Source organism: Rissa tridactyla, chromosome 6 (assembly GCF_028500815.1).
Source record: "Rissa tridactyla isolate bRisTri1 chromosome 6, bRisTri1.patW.cur.20221130, whole genome shotgun sequence".
NCBI lineage: Eukaryota > Metazoa > Chordata > Aves > Charadriiformes > Laridae > Rissa > Rissa tridactyla.
Genome location: NC_071471.1, coordinates 65,772,838 through 65,796,465, shown reverse-complemented (window position 1 = coordinate 65,796,465; position 23,628 = coordinate 65,772,838). Strand labels below are relative to the sequence as shown.

Genomic DNA, 23,628 nt, shown 5'->3' with positions numbered 1-23,628 from the left:
AACCACTTGTTGTTTGTTTATTCTCCACTGATGGAGGTCCACCAATATATGTAACTAACTCTTTTGATTACCGGTTAAAGTTAAGAAGCTGAGAATACTGAATGTTTAAAGATCTAGACAGCCAAATAGAAACCACTTCCCCCGCTACCGTTGTTCAGAGTTTGCAAAGTGAGAGCCATGATTTTCCAAGAGCATCCTAGCAGAAGCGACCAGATCCTGGGATGGCTGCTGTGATGAGGGCAGAGACCAGCTGAGATTAACTGAGGCGTTTATTTTGCTGTCAGGATTTCTTTACAGACTTTTGAATAGAGGCTTACTGGTAGGCTACACAAGCTTTTTTTTTTTCTTCGTTAGTGTGATGAATTTCTCTAAGGCATTTATTTATTGGTGGACTTTTGCTCTTTAAAGATGGACCAAACATTAGAGGTTAGAAAATACACTCTTAAAGCCATTACAGAAGTTACAGCAAGGCTGTTTACATAAGGTATTTAATAAAGTTAAGTTCTACATTATAATAACAAACACAGGATGATAGGAAACTTATCTCTCCTTTGCATAGGGAAGTTTGGGACAGGAAGATACTGAACCAGCAAAGATATTGTAGTCTGCAGGGTTTGGGAATAGAGTTCATATCTCTTGTCTTGTTCACTGAATTATGTTATTGGCATTATTAGCTAAAAGCCTACTCATGGTACTTTAATACAATGAAATACAGCTTTGCTTTCATATTAAAAGTGTGTTTTGTTGTCCCTACTGTAAAGGCTTTATGAAACAAACTTCACGATTACATTTTGTCTAGTGGCATGATAGTTTTCAAGGAGGAAAATGAGACATTGCAGAGGTGGGGACTCTGGTCTCTCTGCAGAGAGAAGAACATCCCTTGCTGTTGTGCTGCACTCCTGCTGGACCAAACGCAATTGCAGGAGCGATGGCTTCCTAAGAACGTGCTCCTTGGAGTGCCTGTCGTTGGTGTCTGTTTTTAAAAGGCAGGGTAGCTCCCAGGATTCCCCTACCCCGGGGAAAAAAGATGGGAGACCCTGCGATGCCTGTTACGTGCGTGGGCTGCAGGTTGCCAGCGTGTGGATTTGCAGGACCAGGGATCAGAGTCTTGCTGTGTCACCCACTGTCACCGTCAGGGTCCGTATTCATTCACTGCTTCTCAGTAGGAAAGTCTTCCAAATAGATTTGGGTTATCTTGTACTTAAATAATCTGTCAACAGTTCACTTAACTAATATATAATTGAAATAGTAATTTGTCCAATGTTTAATTTTGGAAATGTACAAACTCTCAGTAAATTACCTTAAATAAATAAGTACTATGTTGTAAAATTGGTAAACTTCAGGGCAGCACTTAAATGTTACAAATGCATTTAATGTGGGATGTTTAGCTATTTGTATGTTTCTAAAGCCAATGGAAATGTGTCAGGCTGTTTTGCTGAAGATTTTGCAAATTAGTTTCAGTGGTAAGAATGTGAACATAAGTGCTTGTTGTAAATTAAAAATGTTGTTGAGACTGTGTTTAATCCCATATTTGTAGAAAATTTAACTAGTGCTACACGAAGTCCAGCATGTACTCTTAAGTGTTTTGCATATTACTGTATATAACAATTTTAGAATTGTTTCCTCTTTAATTCATTTTTATATTAGCTTTAGAAAAAATTGAAAATAGAAACAAAAATTATAGTTAACATTATGTCTTAATTAAGCAGGAAAAATGGCTTGTTTTGAGGATTACTTCATCATTCCATGCTGTAACAAAAGATTGTGGTGTGTGCTGTGCTTAATGCTTTGTTTCGAAGTTATTTGAGAGATGAGATTTTTGGTTTGAATATGTAGATAATATGTGTGCATCCTTACTGGAATATTTTAGTCAGTTATTTTGTATTTTTTCTTTTGTTCTTGCTTATTTTCAATATTGAAAATAGGTTTGTCCAGGTTTGTGGTTTTTGTTCAATAGCCTGCAGGCTGTTCTATGGTGTGTATAAGGGAAAGGCGTCATCAATACCAACACTTTCAAGCCTGGTGTTTGCAGAAATTCAGAGAGGTGACGGTGAGCTCTCTGGTTACCAGGGTGGTACTGGATCCAATTTCTTTTTCTGTTCCTACCTCCCAGAAATCTTGTTTCAGTAGCTCCCCGAGGCTCCTGGTGCTGCTCATCTTTACTTTGTGGTTCCCATGGAAAGCTATTTGAATAGATTTTTGGGGGAACGTATATGGACAATTGCTGGTACTATTTGAAAAATTGTTTATTTGTGCTGAAAAATAATTTAAAAAAAAGTACAAGTACTTACTCATTCCAAACTTGGTATTATTTTTCAGTGTAGTTGCCTAACTGATCCTTTTTTGCCTAACAAAATGAGCCAAATGTGTTTCTAAGGCGGGGGAAAATCATTTGTAAAAGAAAGAGGGTACCTTTGCTTGTCCTTAAGGTGAGAAGTGCGTGGGGAGGTGTCAGCTGTGCTGGCTCCGGGTGGCTCTGAGTGGGAACTTGGCCAGGCCCTGAAGTGACCATAAGTCTTAGGAGTTATAGCGGGGTCATCTTGGTGGCATTTTCCCCACTCTTGTGATGCTTATTATTCCTCTAATAATTCAAGAACTATAAGGAAGATTATGAGCAAAATAACCCAGTTAGGACACACAAAAAACATATTTTGGGTTGGTTGTTTACTGGTATACTCAAGCCTAAACCATGGCCAGAGTGATTTAATCGTTTCATATTTTTCATCCACAGACTTAAATACTTTATTCAATTTCTGTATATTTTTTAAAATTTAATACTTTGACCAATTTCAAAACTGTTTTCTTCCTGAAGGATTTAATGAGGGAGAAACTTGGAAGCAAATTAAAGTTAGAAGTTGAATTGGATTTCAGGAAAATAGCTGGAGTGTTGAGTTGTATTTATTCACAAGGAGAACAAAAGAAATGTCTTTCTCATGGGTCTACGAGGCTGCTGCTTGTACAGAAACGCAGTGTCTTGAGTCGGAGCGCCGGGCTCCCTCCTGAAGAGTGTGCCGACAGTTAAAGGGCGCTTAATTATTTATTTGAATTTGTGAAACTCTTCAGTTCAGATCCATGTGACTGTTTCCTGAACATATTGTGATCTCGGAATGTGACAAGCAGATGCCTCTGTTGGTTGAGCAAACGGCGCTTATGAAAGACTTCTTTCTCATGAAATGGCAGATCCATCCCGCAGGCAGTGGGGCTCGTGTCCTGCTATTTGTGAGTCTTCTCCGCAGAAATAATCCCTGGGAGGCCGTGCCAGTGAGAGGGGATGGAAACCAAGGCATGGGGCAGCGCTAGGAAATGGGAGCAATAAATAAAAACAGAAAGAAGGAATACCCTGCAAGTCCTTTTTCAAACGATTTACTTTAAGGCTGGTGCGGATTCCACGATATTTTTCCATTTGCAGGGTTGTGGCCCTTGCTGTTAGGCTCGCATGTGTGTGTCTGCCGTGTGATGGGGCTGCAGCTGCGCGGCCTCTCCCCCTCCTTCCTCCCCTCAGATCCTGGCTGTGTCCGACACCCAAGCGCTATCACTTAGAAATGAAACCGGTATTTATAACTCGGCATATTCTAATCAAAGGGAGTGAATTATGTGGTGAGATAACGTGTGTAAAACACTTAGTATCTTCAACATGAATTGCTTTTCCTGTGACTCACATGCTGTCATGAGGGAAATAAAGTTCAAGGACAAATATTTAGAATACCTGGATCTTTATTTTGGTGCAAGAAGACTGACTGAAAAGAACAACTGAATGTTTTTCACGAAATGAGAGAAGTATAAATCTGTGTAACTGAAGTGTGCTGTTTATTAGGATGCAGCAGTCCTCTAAGTACAGCAGTGTCCTAAAAATGTAAGCTTTAGGGTCTTAGTATATTTTTGCCTTTCAGTGCTGTGATGTTTTATGCAGATGAACTTAAAGAACTGGTAAGATATTTATTGCAAAAGGACTCTTGTGTTAAATCCTGTTTGCAATCATAAACTTACTCTGTGATGTGATCAGCTTCCTGTTTTCTCAACGTTATCTGCGCTAGTAAATAGAACTCAAAAAAACCTATTCCTGTGAAGCAATCTTTGCTTATATATTCTCCAGTCTTCTGCATTCAAAAAGCTTTAGTAGCTTCTACCTGTTCCTTTTGGCCAATGAATATGTAGGAATGGTATGTATTTCTCTTTAGGAGTGTTAAAGATTCATTGTAATCCTATTACATTTTCTTAATTTCTGTGTGTTAGTATTGTTTACATCATTTGAATTAAGATGATTTTCTTCTGTATTTTTCAGGTTCAAGCCATTTTTTCCACTTCAAGTATTGCCACCCGATGAATATGAAGATCGGGACCTCTGTGTACAGGATTCTCTATTGACAGAAGGTCGACTAAAAGTCACGTTAATTGAATGTACAAGGTATGTTTTGTAGTCTTTTGCTCAATCTTGACTAAGCAAGTACACATTTTTCTTAAGGTTGTAGTAATTATAGCTGTAGGCCTGTTCTGATTCGAGAAGTAGCAGCTTTGGTGTTATGACTGAGCTCTAATCAAGAAATGTATTTTATTTTTTTGAAGCAAAAATGAACAAACGAAAGTTGCAGCAAGTTCCTGAGGCAATTCTACATTGTGTGTGGGCGCATGTATTTGCCTTTCATTTGAGTTTTGCCTGGTTATGAGCTAGTCTGAGCCTTCTGGTTTTGGGGGTTTTTTGTTTGTGTTTTTTTTTTGCACACCAAATTATGAATCTCTTTCCAGGACAGTATAAATGCTGTAATTATCCTATTGTATTATTTTGTAAGCAAGGGGAAATAATTGTTTCACTCAGTCTTACTTAGATTAATCCAAATAACTTTGTAAGGCTTTATTTATTGTCTTTGTCTTGAACAAAATAATTGAAAGAAATAAAGTCTGCTTCCTTTGTTCATTGGAGAGAAAATCATTCTCTGTAAAGCTGGTGAAAAGGTGTGTGGGCTTTTGGTTTGTTTGGGTTTTTTTTTTGTCAGACCTCTTAGTTCTTAGTTTATGTTAGATCTTATCCTAGTAGTGCTTAGGCTTTGATCTAGTCATGTGCTGTTCTGCTCTTTATGACCTAAACTCTGGTTTGCAGCAAGACTTTCTTTCTTAACCTGTTCTTTTCATTGCTGTTATTACCATATGAGCTCCTTTTTGTACTTTTTTTTCCTGTAGTTTTGTGTTTGTGAACCGTATTTGCTTTATAACATGTTTTATCAGTGCTACGAATTTCCAGAAAATACTGTTCTGCTTCTAAGGTTTGTGTGGGTCACAGCAGTAATTATTTTTTTGTAATAAAATTGCTGTTTACCTGCCTCCCTAGCAGATATTTTCTGTGAATTCACACATATTTCCTGTGAATGACCCAAGAATAGTGGATGACTCTGTGCACTCCTTGGCTGCCAGGAGCATTTCCTCTCTGCCCGTACTAAGGGAACTCCTGATCTCCCTTTATAGGTAGTCTCCAAATTCAGTCCAGTAGTGTGTTCGTTTTCATTATAAGAAAATTATATTTTTTTCATTTCAAAATAACTACCTTAAGATGTGTGCAGTTGTTTTGGGGTTGGAAAGTAATTTTTTTAAATACTCTTTTAATTCCTGAATCTGAAACACTGTGTAACATTGCCAAGATACCGCTAGTGTTTTCTTTCCATTACCTTTTAGAAGCCAGATTGCTCAGTTTGACATCATCATTTGACTCCTCAGTGTTTTCAGCTGTCACAGATGCTTATCAGATGGCTGGGAGAGGATGCAGTCGCTGGCTTGTTGGGCCTTTTAAGCTTCAGGTCTGACTTAATCCGACTGTTTTATGCAGCCTGGAATTTCTGGATGTGCACACTTGAAAAGTATGTCTCAACCGACACCTCTCATTCTAGATGTATGACTCTGGGTCTCAATTACTATTTGTCAGATTTTCCAGGCGTCCCGTCCTTTTTTGAACTAACATAGCGTGCCCCCTGAGTAACTGTTTTTGCTTACTTTGCACCTGAAGATATTGATGAGGTAGAAGCTGAAAGACAGAGGATTTTGGTAGTAGTAGAAGAAATATACAATATATACGGAAGTAACAATGTCAGAATTTCCCTTTTTCATCACCGCTGCATGTGAGCTGGTGTGAAGGTTGCCTGGGACCCTTCTCAGCGGCTCTTTCGCAGTGCAGCAGCTACATGCTGGAATACGGAGCTCTTTCACTAGTGGCTGCCTCTGGGACCTGAACATTTTACTTGGCGATTGTTCTTCTTCCAGAAATGAAAGATCACTTTAATTTCCGTGTGTTTTTTGGTTTTGCTCAGTACCCCAGAAGGCTTTTATATTCTCTCCCAGTGCAGTGGTACTGTATTCTTCGTATTCTGCACAGAATTTGTATTCTGTGTACAAAATATTCTTTGATTTATGCACAGGATTTGGAGTAGGATTCTTGGCCACTGACGTTCTATTCCATCTAGTCTGGTAACAGAGTTCTGCTGCTTCTCCTGCTCAAGTCTGAAATACAGAGGTGAAACTAGTGATAAAACATTTAGGAAACTTTTTGTACATTGTAAACGTACAGTTTAATTTCATTATATCCTTCACACAACCAAATACCTGCACTTTTTGCACTAGTTTCTTTTCTAATCACAGGCTTGACCATATTCATTTTCTTGCAGTTGTGCTATTGAAAGAAAAATAAACTTTGCATATTTTTAAAATTAAATTAACAAAAGGATGGGAACTTTGGTGTAAATAATAAGGACTATATTTTGCAAATTTTTGTCTGACTTGTTGAAAAATGTAAGTTTTCATGTACAAATACAGTGTCCTCACAGAACTCAATTGTTGCAAAAATGCTGTTATCTGTCATTACCTGAAGTTTTTAAGGAAATGGGGAAGACAAAGCAACATGCTGTTAAATCTTGCTATGGTGACTTTTTTAAAGATACCCTACGAAGAAAGTCTTAACCTATAAACTCTGATTATATTAGATGAGATTCCAAAACTATGCCACCAAGTGGGCTTTCTAAATTAGCATTTGTTTCACCACGTGGCCTTTGTGGACAAGGAAATTTTCTTGAGATATTTATTTAGTAAAATACCACAGAGTGTACCTGAGGGTGATTTGTCCCATTTGGAGTTTTATGGGTTCTTTTCCTTTTGTCTTCAGGTGGACTTCAGTGTGTGGCAGTGGCACCTTTTAAGTATGTGGATATTGAATCTGCTTTTGACATTCTTAAAATCTGGGAAACATTCGGCTTATTTCAGATCCTAAAATACTTGCAAATAGAAAGGCCACAGTTAAAATAAAAAAAAAAATTAGGAAAGGATTGTAAAGGAAATAAATTCAGCTTGCTGAATGTATGTACCTGGTAGCAAATAATATGTTACTAAAGGTTGGTGTGTACTTTGCACATACCAGACTCTTGTTAGATTTGCAGATCAGCACTTCAGCATCATCCTACAAAAAGCAGGAAAACTGATAGCCTTGTTATTCATCCTCCTTTTTGGAAGACTGTAAAGATTTGCTGAAGTTCTCGGCTCGGCTCAGGAGTGGAGGTGACCCCAGCCTGCGTGTGCTTCTGTTCCTGTGTCAGAGGACAAACTCTTCGTGTCTTGGAGCCCTCGTAGCTCTCAGCGGGGAAGCAGGACGGCTACAAACAACTGTTTTCATATCCATGGCTGCGCTATTGAGTCATTCTCTTCTACCTCACGCTCGCTTGCTGCAGGGAACCACCCAATTTAGAATTGGGGAAGGAATAGAAATTCACTTTCTGTATGCATGTTTTAAGTACTCGTGGTAATTTAATCACACTTCCGTATTGATTTAATTGTAGCTGCGCTTAGAAACTTTGTTTTAGGGTATCTTTCATACCCTACTGATTTACAAATTTTAAATCTGTAGGATATAGGTATTTCCTTAACATCCAGTTGTTTTGGGTGTGTTGTGACACAATCTTAATGTCAGTCTTTATCTGCAGCTGTGTTATAGAATACACCCTCTGTTTGCATATTAATGGCAGTATTATTGAAACAAAAATTACGGTAGTGTAGTAGCAATTAATTTCCTCTTTGTCTTTCTGAAATTGGAAATTGGATTCCAAACTCCAGCGAGAAGCATCCACAGGCCAGTGCTGCTCTTTAAAGTCCAAATGTATAGTTATGTTGTCTTGTGGTATGTTTCTTGAAGTTGGGTTTTGGCAACCTGAGGTGAATCTCATTATGGTTAATTATTTTCCACGTGACTCTTACGTTAAGGTTCTGGCTGAAAATTATGTTCCTGTTGTGAGCTATCTCCTGTCCTTGTTCTTCTGTCTTATTTGCCACCGGTACAAACCAGCTAAATAGCTTGTTTTGCTGGTATTTTAGAGGGACCACAAGTACTGCTGGAAAATTCCCTGCACAGTTTGTGTATCTTTTTGAATCTCGCTAACTGCATTGAGTAACTGTGTCTTGGTCTATTGGCTTCATTGTCTGCCTTTTTTTTTTTTTTTTCCCCTTCTCTGTCTCACTCTGCTTCCCTCCCCTATGCAAAGCTAGGAGGCAAATTTCTACCACCTTGTATACCTTGAGGATAATTGCTCACACCTCCCTTCCCTACTTCTGTGAGGTTAGGTGACTAGAAGATGAAATATATGCAATCAATGACCAGCTGTGGAAAAGCTTTAATGAACTGGCTGATGTCAATGTGAGATAGATTGTGGGTGACAGATGAAAAACTGTTATTCAAAAGCACCTACTGAAAGCAGAACAGACAAGCTGGGGATGGCTTAAAAATAAGCAAAGGCGGCATGAGTTTGTCAGGTCAAGTAACCTCGAACAAACTTAGTCTTGTCCAGACAAAGTACCTAATTAGTTGGTTCTGAGGGTGGATTTCTGTTTACAGTAATCAAATCAATAATGTCTAGATAAATGAGTGCTGAAGGTCAAGCTGGAAATGAGGGTGCAGCTGCTGTTAGGGGTGTTTCGCTAGAGCATCTGAAGATGGGGTTACAGGATGGAGCCTCAAACTTGGAACCAAAGCAATTGACACTTGGTAAAGCAGGTGGGCTGGGTACCCACCCACATATGATCTTGCCCTGTCATCTGCCCCATGCATTCAGGTACTCAGCTAAAAAACAGTTAAACAAATTCTTCATAGAGAGACATAGAAAATAAATATTTATTTTAACTCTCCTTGCTGCAATGCAAACCAGAGAGCTGTTTTCCCTTAGGATTGGCTTAATTTTACCAGTTCCAGCTGTTGGTGGAGGTTGTTTTCAATGGCTTTACTTAATGTTCAAAGTATGTTTACTATATATCTTAGCACCTGGAGGGCTAGGCACTTTTTGATCACAAACACTTAACCTTGAAATGTTATTTAACAACATCAAGATAAACAGAAACTGGCGTGTTTTTCTGACAGCTTTTTTCTGTGTCATCTAAAGAATTGTGTAACACATCACAATCATAAATAACATACTTTGTATGAAAACTTAGAAACTGCCCTTGTCAAATATATATAGAAAGTTGGGGGGGGGGGGAGGCTGTGTTTAAAATCTGATAGTTCTTTGAAAGAGTAAGATTTGGAGTTTTTATTCCAAAATATTTATTTGCTTGCAGCTACTGTGAGGTAAGCTGTGTACAACTTTATTGCTATTCTATGGCCTAAAGGTTATTGTTTGTTTTTTTTTCTTTTATAGTACTAATATCTACCTGAAAAGGGTATCACGCATGAAGAACCACTCTTTTGTTTGTTATGAATGTTACAAAAAAATTACAGATATGAGAGCATCCCAATTTAGTGAAACAAACATAATCAGTATTAAACTGTGATTTTTTTTTTAATCTACAGTAACCAAGAGGAGCTGCAGCATGTTGTGAAGTTTAGGACTAGAGTGAAAGACTCTTGTGGCTATTGTTGCTTTTTTTTTTAAAAAGTTATTCTTTTGTGGAAAAATACTAGTCTGCTGATTGAATCAAAAAAAAAAAAAAAAACCCAAAACCAAAAACCCCCAAGCTAAAAATTTCAAGTGATATTTGATATTTACTCCACTAGAGGGTGGCAGTGTCTTTCCTTTGGTCTAAAGCTGTGCCTGTGGAATCTTCTATGTAGACTTCTCTGTGTGTAGGCATTGATAATAATAGAGTGTAAAAATGAAGAATGGTGAATTTAATATGATATCTGGGATATATGTAATAATATTACAATTCTTACTAGAGGCTTTTCTATTTCAGGTTACTTATATTTGGATCCTATGAAAGAGAAACAAATGTTCATTGCACAATGGAGCTGAGCAATAACGTTTGGGAAGAAAAATCAAGAAGTTCTATTAAAACGGTAAAAAAGGGTATAATCTTTGCATATTGTGCTATGTCTTATGCTTTTAATACATTGTCTAGAAAGAGTGTATCGTTTGGCCAAAAAAAAACCCAACCCCAAATCATAACAGACCAGTTATTTACTTTTTAATCTGAAGTATTTCACTGACAAATAGACAGGTATGGATAACATCATGTTCAGTTATCACAACTGTGCTTAAAAACATACCTGGTTTGAATACATTGTCAACTGTCCATCTACATTAAAACAAATAGTGTAAAATATGCATTTTTACGGTCATGTTGTATTTGGGTGGGACAATGTTTAGAAAATGGTGAGTTAGATTCACCCACCTTTCACCGGCCAGGGGAGTATTCCCATCTGATGTGAGTGCTGTAGACACGCGTGACCACAGGGGAGCTCATGTGACTGACTTCCTCCTTTTCCCACTGCATCTTGTGAAAACTTTTTTTAGAGCATATGAATCCTACTCTGTCTGCTAAAGAAAAATATTTCTACAAGTGGCTGCAAATATAGAAAGTACCAGTATTGGTGGTATTGTAAATTAATCTTTTACTAATTATATCATACTTGATAACATGAGTTTAGCAGCATACAGCCTACATATTGCCTTTCTTTTTTGTGTGTGTGAGGATGAGAGCTAACTTTCTTTTTTTTTTCCCCCTCAAACAAGAGGTGCAATGTATGAAAGAACCTTTCTGTTTCACAGTAGAGTGATATTGTGGTAGTCATCCAATTGAACTGGGCTTATGCTGAGCAATAAGTAATGTGCTTATTGGGGGGGGGGGGAAGGCCAGAAGCTTTAAAAAAACTTTATGTTAACAATTGGTTTCATGCAAAGAGATCACTGGAACAAAAATCAATGTCCTGCATTTTACCCTCTGCTGTCCGAGTGCAACTAGCTCATGCCCTGTGCCTTTATTATATCTAACTGGACTAGTGTTTGGAGACCACCATCACTTTCCCACTGGAGAAATTTCAGCATCTTGTTCAATTTCTGCAATTAAATTCCACTTTGCATCGTTTTTAAAACTCCTCGTGACAAATACTATGACACTAGTTTTCATCTTACTCTGTATGTTTTTTCCAAAAAAGGATGTATGCCTGAGCAACAGACAGAAAGCCCCTTCATGTTGTTTGAGCTGCTGTATTCTTAGTCAAGTGAAAAACTTGAAGGTAGGGTAGAGGTTCACCTATGTTCTCTTAGGAACCCGTAACACTGGGTGGCAGTTACCTTCCTGAGTGTTGGCAGGGACAAGACAAGTAGGGAGTATGCAGCTGCGGTGCAGACCAAGAGACACTTCAGAGAAGAACTTAACTGGAGCGTGGACACCGTAGAAACCAATGGCAGCTCAGGACTACGTTCTCAAGAGTTGTCTCTGCCTTGGCCCCCTCTCAAGCTGACCCTGAGGCAGTCAGTGGTGTTTGTGGCTGTGAATTAGCCATGTCCACTCCCTGAGCTGGCTTGCTGCATGAGAGCTCCAGTGCCAGTGGAAAGGAGAAAGAAGGGTGGGATGGCAGCGGAGGTGGTGACATAAAGTGTTCCAGTGGTCCTGAGAGGAATTGCTGAGTTAGTTTAACTCTAGAAGTTGCTAGACTTCATTGAAGCACTAGGTAGGAGGTAGGGGGTCTTTTTCAGACCTTTTTGTTTAATCTGTCTTATGAAGCAGTTTTTTTATTATTTTTTTTAACTTTTTCTGGTTTGTTTTGATCTAAAGATTTAAGCCTCTTTGCATGATCGCATAAGGATCAGGTAGGAGCAATTCAGCTGTAGTAGTCTGGCCAGTTCATAGTCTTAAGTCTTTCTTAACAATAACTTCAAAATTTTCAAGAAAACAAGCAATACTGTCAGTGTTCAAAAAATGCTTTTGGGATGTGGACCCAATCCTGCTAATACTTGCTCATGGGAATGACCCCTTTGTTGGGATAAGCTGTGTGTGAAACCATGCGCATATCTGCAGGGTTGATGCGCTAACGATGAGGGTGGCAGTACGCTTATTTACCATTAAATTTATCTGGACAAATTAATTTGTGCTTATTTTTAAATAATTTTGAGTAGTAATATTGGAATATAGTCTTTGATGCTCTTAGCAACAGAAAAGGAAAGAAAAAACACTGCAGACAGCGTGGCACCAGTGTGTTTGTAACAGCAGATGGCAGTAGGACTAAACTGATGGAGCGTGGAATGGCTCCTTTTTGAAACTGCAGAAGAGTACTCAGGGTGAGACTCACAAGAACTCCTCTTCTGTTGCAGCATCTAAAATGAAAGGGCAGGTTTTAAAAATTTCTTAAGCTTTTGGAAATCTGGCCTGCGATGTATGGAAGGGTTTTCTGTACATCTGTGTTGCAGTCCTTCATTAAGGATCATCCAAACACTGCCTGGCAGAGAGCAGAGACTCCTTGGTCTGAGTTGCTGCATCTTTAGCTCTGCTGTCAGCAGGAAGAATTCACTGTGCGCAGTCACCTTGAACTTCAGGATGCTAGATAGGCAGCCTAATTTTAAGATCCCGCTTTTGAAAATCTTGATACGGTAGAATATGGAAGCTGAAAAGGAGCGACTTGCAGAACTACTTCTTGCTTCTCAGCTTATGTTCAACAGAGGAAATTGGATACATATGCAAGTTAAGTTACAGAATACTAGGAGATCTTGCTGGATGGTAAGAGTATTGCCAAAGGCTCTCAACAAAATAAGAAGTGTTGCTAACACACTTAACATTGGAGCTTAGTTATTTTTCTGGGAAACGTAACTGTGTGAATAGTTAAAAAGAAAGATATAAAGACATTTTGGTATTTTCCAAACAGAAAGTTTGTGTCATTAGTTACGATTTTTTAGCTCTAATGCAATGTTAACCACAAGGCAGATGATCGCAGTACCTTCTAATATCATTTTAATATGCAAATCCTTCTTTTAATGTCCATGTGTGTAATAATTATTTGAAATTAAGTTGTTAGAATGAATAACAGCCTCAGAAACTAAGGAGAAGTTGAAGTAAAAAGTGGATACACTTGTTCTGTTTTAAAAGCTTCTAATTTTTAAGAGTCTCACATAGGAATGACAATACATCCTCTGAGTCAGATTACCTTCTACAACACTCCTGGGGAAAATTCTCGTAACTTTCTGTACTTCCTGGCATTTTCATTCTTTTTATTATGTTAGTAGTAGTGATAAAAGATTAGACAGGTTTAATACTTCATAATGAATTTTGGCGAGACTTTAATCTGATCCCATTATTTATGGAATATTAGTAGGTGTCAAAATCGGTTCTGAAAAAAGATGCTGTGTTATTGAACATATCTGGAGCGTTATTGAAGTGTCTGTTACAATACAAAGGTGTCTCAGGCTTCTAAGCTGTTTGTCAAATCAGTCTGAAACACCAATAAGACTTCAGTGAGGTGATTTGGCATGTTCCCATGTGACACGTGTAAATGTTCTTAAGTATCTTAATTAGTAGTACGTGCTGCTGGAATTACCATTAATCACTGCATTGCTATGTAAAACTTAATTATGTATGGGTAGGATGCAGTAATTAGCATTAGCAGCATTGGATTACTAGACAGGTGTTCTAGGGCTAAACAATTAAATATGTCTAAGTAATTAGATATATGTTTGTCGATATTAAATGGAGGCCGTGTCATAATTGTGAATGGTTGTGTCCACTGAAATGTCAGTTAGCAATGTATCTGTTGCAAGTTTTCTTGTACGTCTGTCTTCTTTTTTTAATAGAAGTTTGGGAGCACAAGAAAATCGTTATTGATCTTGAAATAACCAAATTAGATCATCTAAGAAAACACCTTTAAACTCTGTCTTCAACTAATACGTTGTCTGAGGTGGTACTGTAGGAGTAGCCACAGTTTTGTATTCCTAAAGGTAGTAAGTGGTGGTGGTTTTGTTGGTGGCTGGTTTGTGGGGTTTTTTGGTTTTTTGTTTGTTCTTTTTTGAGCCTCCTGTAAATACTAACAGAAACTGCATTTCGTATTCTGCAAAGTAAAAATTTCCATGTAAAACACCACCTCTAGCAGCCCGTAGGACTATACTTTTGCAGCAGCTGTCTCAGGAGCACACAAATATCCCCTGAAGTATCCTAATAAGAGAAAGAATTAAAGAATTAAGGTAAGCATCCCACCACTTTTTTTAGGAATTCTTGATGTTTTCTCCAGTTCATTCTGAACGTTGTGGTCAGCACTGGAGTAATTGAAGGGGAAGACCAGTAGCACTGTCTTTCGATACTGCGCTCCGAATTTGTGCATGTGTATATGTGTATGCATACACATACATAAGCCGTGATCCTCACTTACTATGGTGAGGTTATCTTGATGGATATGGGCTTTTACAGGTAAATTTAATGATAACTTTGAAATTGCTGTAGGCAGGCTGCTTGGTACCTGTTTATAAAAACAAAGCAATATTTCTCAGCCTTTCATAAAACCGAATTTCCTTTATCAGGGATTAAGGGAAATTTAAAGGTATTCCAGTACTGTAACATATGAATATAAAATGAGAAATAATGTAAATCAAATCCAGCACCTTCTGAAATGAGTTGCCTGAAGACACTCAACTATAATGTCAAATTTTGAAGCAACTGTGAAACATTAATTTGTAAATACATGAAGTTAAATGCCTCACAGTTGGCATTTCAGGGTGCTTATTTAACAGCCTGCCATTTCAGCATTTAATCCTATCAAAAGAAAGGAGGAGGATTAAAGTAAGAGAAGCTTTTTGAAAATGTCACTTTTTATGAAAATTCATGATCTTGTAAAATTTGATAATATTTGTAAATACAATGGGGAATAGTTCTGAGGTTTGTGCCTTACATAATATTCCGTAATCCGTCTTTCAAATAAACTTGAAGGCCATCAGGATTTTTTCGGTCTCATCCTAAACATTTAAGCTTTTTGACTTGGGGCTTCAGAGAGCTTTTCTGTGATTTAATGAGACCTTCTGTGAAAATGCACTGTAGTTCTTTACTGCTCAGAGACTATTGAGCTTTAAAAAAAAACTAAAAAACCCACTAAGAGCTACTTACTTTATATTTTTTTTAGTGTATGTATATTCAGGCAGTTGTTTAGAAGCAGATGTCTTCACTGTAGTCACAGCTTGACCTGATACTTCTTGCCTGTTTGTAGAACATTCAGAAACTGTCATGCATTTGGCAGCAGACAGCACTAAATGTGTCACATGCATCCAAGTCTGTAACTGTCCTTAATGCACCTTCTTTCTCCTGATGTCAGAGCTTGAAGTCACGATCCTTCTGAGCTTCCCCTGGAGTTCTGCAGAGATTGAGTGCTTGCAATGAATCTGACTTAGAACCATAAAATGGTTTAGGTTGGAAGGGACCTTAAAGATCATCCTGTTCCACCCCCTGCCCTGGGCAGGGACACCTCCCACCAGACCAGGCTACTCAAAGCCCCGTCCAGCCTGGCCTTGAACCCCTCCAGGGATGGGGCAGCCACAGCTTCTCTGGGCAACCTGGGCCAGGGGCTCACCACCCTCAGAGTGAAAAATTTCTTCCTGAGATCTAACCTAATTCTACCCTCTTCCAGTTTGAAGCTGTTACTCCTCTTGCTGAGTTTGAATCTTGAAATACCAGATGAAAAGATTAAGAAGTAAAATAACTGGAGTGAGCAAAATCTTTAATGAGCTCAGCTAATGCTCTGCGTGTGCACTTGTGCCTCCCCATCCCCAACTCTTACTTTATGAGCTGCCAACAGAACTCATCCATGGTACTCAAATTTGGAAAGAGTTCTGCAGCCAAATACTTGACTTGCGTAGTGAAGTATGTTTTGAAGCCACTTAATTCCCGTCAAAATCTCTAATATTAGATTTTGTAACCGAGTAGTATTGGAGCTGTCGTTGGTGATACTGTCAGTTCAGTTGGGGTCTTCCAAGTTGCTGTTTTGCAGGGTGTTGCAGTCTGAAAGCGTGGTACTGACCTCAGTCATCAGAAAGAGTCACGAAAGAGCACAAGCCTATTAGATGGCTGTGTTGGGTGAATTCACCTTTGTAAGACCTCTTCGTATGGCTGTTCTAGGACAAAAATTATATAAAATTTCAAGCTTGATCAGGGATTACTTCTGTTCTTTTAGTGCTTTTTACACAGCTGATAAACAATATTCATTTTCTCTGTGTTTTTTTTTTCTTGAAGGTTACTCATGTAATAACCAACCTGTAGTACAGATTCTTTGAGTTACCTTTTAGTTGCCTATCTTCCATATCCTCCTGATAGCACCCAGTTTGAATAGCAATTGTAACCTTTTCTTGTCATACTCTTCAACTAAAACTTTTATATTTTAAATGGAAAACTACTAAGTAAACACCGTATGATCTCTTTTCCTTAGAAATGCTTGTAAAATCTAAGACAGGCACGTTGTTTTAGTGTGTCACTAGATATGGTGCTGATAACTTATTTTTTTGGTAGTCTTGTCATATGTTCTGCTGCATGTCCAAATATTGGATGCAGGAAAGAGTTTTAAGTAGGTTTTCCAGAAGCTGTGTTTCTCATTTGCAAAGAAATTGATTTACAGTGATAGCTGATCTTGCTAAATAAATAGATGGTTGATGCATGAAAGCTAACTTTGTTTGTATAAACAGTATGGCCTATTGTGAGAGAGATAAGTGTTTTATTGACCAGAGTAAACAAAGTGGTTTCTGGGTAATTCAGTGTATTTCTGGAATGACTTTCTAAACTATTTTGTTACATCCTGTTGCAAAGTTGTAGGGCCAGATGAGCCAGCAGCTGGAGTGGAGAAGAGGGATGGGGAGGCAAGTCCAGGCCTCTCCTCTCTTTTGAAATGTCACTGCGATAGTGAATCACCTCTGCGAGTTGTGTTTTCTGAAGGTCATGTGTCTCAAAAGTAGGTGCTTGGTTTGGAATGTGGTGGTGTTATTTTGTGTGTGTGTGTGATCTGAACTCCTAAAACTAGAAGTCTCATTTGCATTTTTTAAAAATCTGGGTTTTTTCTTTTTTCTTTTTTTTTAATTTTAAATTCAGGCCTTTTACTGTGTCATGTTTAATCTGAAACGTTCTCTATCAGTTTGGGAAATTCTGATTCAGTTCTCTTCCACTGAAACACATGAAGAAAATTGACATTACAGACTTTAAATGGAACTATTATATGGAGATTTTTGCCAACTGACAGGCTGGCCGAGTGTCTCATATCCAAGGCATAAACTGAGAGACTTAAAATTGAAACCCAAAGATACTTACAACCACCTTTGGAAACATAAGCTGTTGTCATTCTCATTGGTTTGTGGTTTGCTTTCCTCTTTGGTCTTCTAGTTTACTTTTTAGATATATTTTCTCAGAGCACTTTTATAAAGCTAACCTCTTTTTAATGTACTAGGGTTTTTTTCAGATTGAGAGATTGGTGTCTGTTCCTATTAAGGAGATAATAACTGGATTGAAACTAGTTTACCCATGTGAATGGCTTTAGTGGCGATGTCGTGGTTCCTACCAAATTGAGACCTGACCAAATAAACCGTTGGGCACGTCTAAAACTGTTAGCTTGTGTTGGTGAACAGTTTTATCTCCCAAAACAATGAATAAGAAGGGAGCCTGTGTTTGGATATTGAATTACTGAACAAAAATATGTTCTCTGGGTTGTAAGATCACAAAGAGAGAACGCCTTGAGGGAGGGGACAGACAGAGCCTTGGAAAAGGAGCCATGTCTGTGAGTAAAAATACGTGTAAAGAAATAGTGAGGTGCTGGCACTTGGTGCTCATATGTCCTCCTAAAACCAAGTAACTGCTAAAATCTGTGAGGTGTGTAGGGTTTGACCCCATGACGAAGTTGTGGGAGTGTTTGTCTCTGCAAGTTGCTCAGTGGGAACTTGGCTGTGAGTTACTCCCACAAGTAGCTCATCAGCTAGAAGTTTATCTTGCAATTAAGGAAGAGAAAATGACATTGTAGTTTCTGCACATTGTCAAGGGATAGGCAAGTGCTTGTAGATACTGCAGAACAGCTGATGTTTAACTTCTGCCCCATTAGTGCCTTCAGTGATCTGGTATTGGCCTAGGTTCCAAGTATAAACAATTTACCTGCTTATTGAGTTTGAAGTGCAGTAATAACTACTGAGAAGACTCCTCTTCTGAATACCGCTTTATTCAGTTTTCTTGTTCACAGTTTTCAAAGTTTGAGCAATTAAAGCTACTGAGTAGCTTTTTTACTGGAACTTTATCAAGAGCCTGCAGTTAGATCTTGCATTTAAGTTTGGGTTTAGTCTTTATGGGTTGTCTCACACCTTCCCATGCTCTCCTGCAGGACATCAAATGCTGCTGCTGGCTTTTAGCTACCCTTATTCTTTACACTATTGCTGCTGTGGGCTGTACTAGAGAAGGAACAGGGTTCATATGTGCAAATGAATGTCTAAGAGGAGTTAAGTAGCTTATTTGTTCTTATTTTGTTTTGTTATTACACTTTCTTTTTTTAACCCAAGCTGGCAAATTGGGTTTGGAGACTTGATAGGAGTCTTTAACTCCTGCTAAATCACTAAAAATGGTAGATAACTTTGGCAGACCATTTCTTGAAGTAAACCTGTTGCAGAGTGGCCTCCTGGAAAGTTTCTACTTTTCATTTGATAGTTTGAAAAAGGCATAACTAGACTAGGGTAATATCGACTATTTGGCAACTCATTTTGGCAAAATGAAAGAGCCAGAGTGAAACACAACGGTATGTGTTTGGCTGCTGAACTGTGCCATTGGAAATGGAGATGTTTTAGGCGACACAAACTGTAATGTAGGGAGCAGATAGAGACAGTGGAAAGGTAGACAGGTTGGTGTTTGTCACCAGGCGAGCAGGTTCTTCGGCACTAAGAATAGGCTTTAGAGGGATGTATGAAATGAAGGGGTCCCGAACAGGTTGGTTACTGCAGGCTGCTGTGTAACTGCAAATGTCCTCTTCTTGATAGGTCATCTGTCAATTCTGTAACAGAAGTCTGCTTGGCCATTGTTGTTGCTCACTTTTAATGCCTATAGATGCATTAAGGTATCCAAACAACCACTTGGTTTTAGTTAATGGACACACTGAGGGTGGATCGGAGTCTGTGGCATTCATGTTTCCATCCTTTCTTTCCCCTCATTCCCCACTTAGAATGCACACTGTACGTCAATGGGGAAAGGTATCCAGTTACTGTGCAAGTCTTTAGGGAGCCTGAAGAGGATCATGAACAGCACGGGCAGCCAGCAGGAATGCACTGTGGAAGGTGTGGTTGTATCATGGTTTGGACAAGCATGTATTTTGCTTATCTGCTGGTACCTTTAGGGCCCCTGTTCCTCTCCCTCCTGAGCTCCTTCTCAGCAGGGGCTGCTCTCACTTGGGCACTTGGCATAGGATGGCATTCATTTTACACATCTGCTTTCACCTGCAACATGCTATACGCTTAGTGTGATTTACACTTACAATTGCATAAGTGCAGCTCTTCACATTGATTTTATTTTTTCTTTTAATAATCAGAAGTGTGAGTGTCTCTGGTTCTCTATATGATTGACCCCCCGATGCATCTGTGCTGCTGTCTGGATTTCATTAGTTACCCTTCTGTTCTCATGAGGTTTTAGAAGAGATCGTATTCAACTCTTCTTGAACGTCAAGTATATGTTAGTTAAATATGCATACTGCTCCACTGCAATTTAGTGAGAAGTTGATGAAAGTATTATATTTTCTCTCGGTTCCATTTGATTTATACGGTTGCTCTGCCTGTCTCTTTGAAAGTGACTTTGTACCAGTAATATTTTAGATAGTTTACTGCTCTTTCAAGTGTGGTTGAACTTTAGTTTAAGTTGCAAAAATAAAGATTTTCGTGAAAACAAAGAGCCGGAGATGGGAGATATGAAAATGACACCTCTGAGGCAAACAGGGGTAGAGTGCTAGTGCTAAGGCCATGTGGGAAGCTGGTAACTCCGGGCACAAAAGTAGTTTGTTGTGAGCCACAGCATGTCATCCCTCATAGCGTGTGGGAAGGGAAGAGGAGAGCTTATGGGACAAACTGCATTGGATTCCTTTGTTTTGCTTTTCACAAAATGGCTCACATATAAACATTCAAATTAGTAGAAGAAATCTCATCTGCTTGGTTCTGATTCTCATTTTCGTATTTACACCAGCTAGATGAACAATTGCATTAGCTTAAAGAAAAGCATAATCAGGTTAAATACCAGGAAGAAATTTGGAACAGATATTTCTTAAAATATCCTTAATTAATAATATATAGTGTGATAATAATTATTAGTATTACTGCTTTAACTAATGAACCCACTGTTCTTTAATGTAGGTATTTGATGCCCTTCAATGGGATGGAAATGAATTTTCATACACCACAGATGGTTGATATCTAGTGGTCTTAAATTTTGTGGTTCAAGTGTCAAAATACAGGCATAAAAACTGAGTAACTGCAAAGAAACCCTTTAATTTTGTGGGAGGAATTCCTTATTCCAAGTATACTCTTAAGTAATGTAGCTATTTTTATGAAGTCAAATGAGTTAAGTAGTTCAGATTCTTGGACTCGGGGTAATTCAGTGTTGTTACATGTGCTGTGTCTTACCTTCCTAGAATGCTGTAATTATTTAACTGATCATCATCTCGAAATGACTATTCACTTTTCTTGCCCTTCAATCACAAGCTGAAGCAGAAATTAGATGTTTGTCTCTTAATGTTACAAGTCTCTTATAGGTCTGCCAGGGTGGAGCTCAACCTCTGGAGGCAACAGGGAATGAGAATGGTGTTTGGAGTATTTATATGTTGTCATTATCATTTTCACTAGTTACTGTGGCTATTCTATGTCTGTAGAACAGCAGGAGTGGAATCTTGCTTTGTGGGCAAAAGTGTGTTAAGATAATTACTGGTGCAGGATAAGTGATTCTCCGTGCTTTTTCTTAAGGGTGACCAAGCATTTTAAAAATACTTTCAGTAATTAAAAAAGTATGAACAAGCATTTTGTAATGCAAATACGGTGCGTGTTCTCCAAATGCTCTGTAAGGATGGCAAACAGAAATGAGAAAATAATATGGGTGAGCAGTGTAGGAATTGACCTGGAAAAGCCTTGGGGATCAAAAATGGAATTGCCGATTCCTGTCATACAAATGAAATGACTAAAAGGTCTTTCCAGTGTATTAAGGTTAGATATAGCAGACTGATGGTCTGCAAAGGACACCTACATATCGGAAGTAATCAGTAGTGAATCATCGTTAGAGAATGGAGCATTTCCCTTAATGCAGTCTGTTAAAAGGCTGCCTCCATTAAAATTTTGGTAAGATAAATAGAATCTTTGAACTATGAATGTCTTTACAAATATTTTAACCAAAAGTCAATATCTTCAGATCTTTACTGATGTCATCTGTTTCCATTTTTAGGTGCCTAGTTTGGAGCAAGTATCATGTCTGTGCACCCTTAGATCCATTTGATCCATTAATTGAAGCTATGTATTTTCCCTAGCTGATGGAAGAAAATAAAACCAAAAAAAGCCCTTAGAAATCTGAGGCCACATAAGCAGAAAGGTTATTTTTTTAATTATGAAAACAGCCATAAAGTTTTTCACATCTAAACAAATACCTATTTATATATACACTTTATAGATGTATAAGTTGTCGTGCACTTAATATAAACACACAAATCTATATATGCATATGAAATTAAAAACATCGGTTCTTCTTCATTTAAACTTCAAAGGAGATCTCATGGCTAACAAATTGACCATGCATTTAAAATATGTAGATACCTGTAAATACAGTAAATGACGCCTGAGACATTGGGCTTGGCTTACCTGAAGTTCACCAGTGCTTATAGCTCTGATGATATACAAGAGGCAAGAAATAAAGATGATGTTTATCAGAGTGATTGCAGAAATCTGTTTCTAGGTTCCTTGGTAGTTAAATTGGACATCTGTGGGAATCTAGTGAGAGTAGGCTGTACAACAGCTTGAAAACTAAAAATACAATCACTTTACATAACAATGTGAACTACATGTGAAGTGAGCATAGGATTATGGTGTTTGTAACTTCCTATCACAGATAAATGTGGTCCGTCTCCACTGTAATCTCTCCCCCTTTCAAACCAGTGAGGCACATCAGATGCACGTTTGTAATAAGTAGAGATGAAGATACACATAGTCTACATGATTTGAGTGAAATAGTTAAGCCTGTAACAAGTAACTTGCTTAAATTATAAGTTGCTTTTAGCCAAATGTTGTTTCTGTGAAATGCGGAGCCAAAATCTATTTGAGTTGTGTAGCCTGTTCTTAGGGGATATGAAAACCTCCATGTGACAAAGGTGTTAATAGATATTGTGCATGCTCATGTATAATATGCTTTTACTCATAACTTTTGGATCTGAGACTGATGTATAGGCTATGTAGGTAAAGTTGTCCTCTCGATGGTCATGTACATATAAATAGAGGCAGTTTGGAAAATGGATGTGGATATCACAAACTCTGACAGTAGGGTGCTGAGGCTGTCCCTGCGTTAGTAAGGGGTAGAGCCTGGGGCGGAGGACATGGCTCCTACGCCGGATGCACTGGGGAAAGCTTTACTGGGATCTGCTCCTGGTGTGTCCTCCTGGACTGACCACGGGCTAGCGGTAGGAGCACACTGTCTGGTGTAGCTTTCTCTGGAGGGAATGTACCTTGGGCGTTCCAGGAGCACTCGGTAGTGCAAATGAAATCACATTAGGTGGAGACCATGGGAAGTTCTGCCTCAAAAGCACATGCCTGATCTGAACTCAAATATAGGCATATGCTTTGAGCAACTGTTACATTGCAAACTCCGTCTTTGGTGCTGGCTGGCTTGCTGCTCCTACCTCTTTTGTCTCTCGAATAAGCTTAAAAAAAAACTATTGAACTTATTTTGTTACTGTTTTGCACATGGCACAGAGATCTAGCTGTAAAAAGTCATCAAGCTTTTATTTTTTTTTCTGTTCATGGGGGGCATAGTAAAGAAGTAACAGAGGGGCTGCTGCAGCCTGGGTCAAACTTTACGTCCTGTGGGCAGATAGGTAGATTGCGTGTCGATGGATTTAGGTTGTGCAGTGAGGCTGATGCAGAAGTCGTTTTATGGAAAGGGTCAGAAATTGTGGAAAGCAAGCATTTCACACATCAACATAGGAGAAAAAAACTTGGAGGGCTCTAACTGCCTGTATGTTAAATATTTGGGAGGGGGGAAACCAAGGGAAAGACAGGATAGAGCCAATACATATGACTCAAATCCAATAAAATAGCTCAAAATGGAAAAGAAACAGGTAGCAATGATGTGCAGGTGTATATATCCTTCTGTCTAGGTAACTTGATTTCTTGTGATACCTAAGACAAAGTAACTGCACTTGCTTTGGTAGTCTGTTATGTCATTCAACTGTTG

At 38.5% G+C, this 23,628-nt stretch overlaps 1 protein-coding gene across 1 annotated transcript in view; it reads left to right on the top strand.

Annotated features, from left to right (window-relative positions):
• PDZD8 (PDZ domain containing 8) overlaps positions 1-23,628 on the top strand; it is a 65,018-nt gene that overhangs the window by 16,606 nt on the left and 24,784 nt on the right. Inside the window, exons 2-3 of the mRNA XM_054204790.1 lie at positions 4,283-4,405; positions 10,189-10,291. Of these exons, the coding sequence (XP_054060765.1) occupies positions 4,283-4,405; positions 10,189-10,291 (226 nt within the window). The remainder of the gene's footprint in view (positions 1-4,282; positions 4,406-10,188; positions 10,292-23,628) is intronic.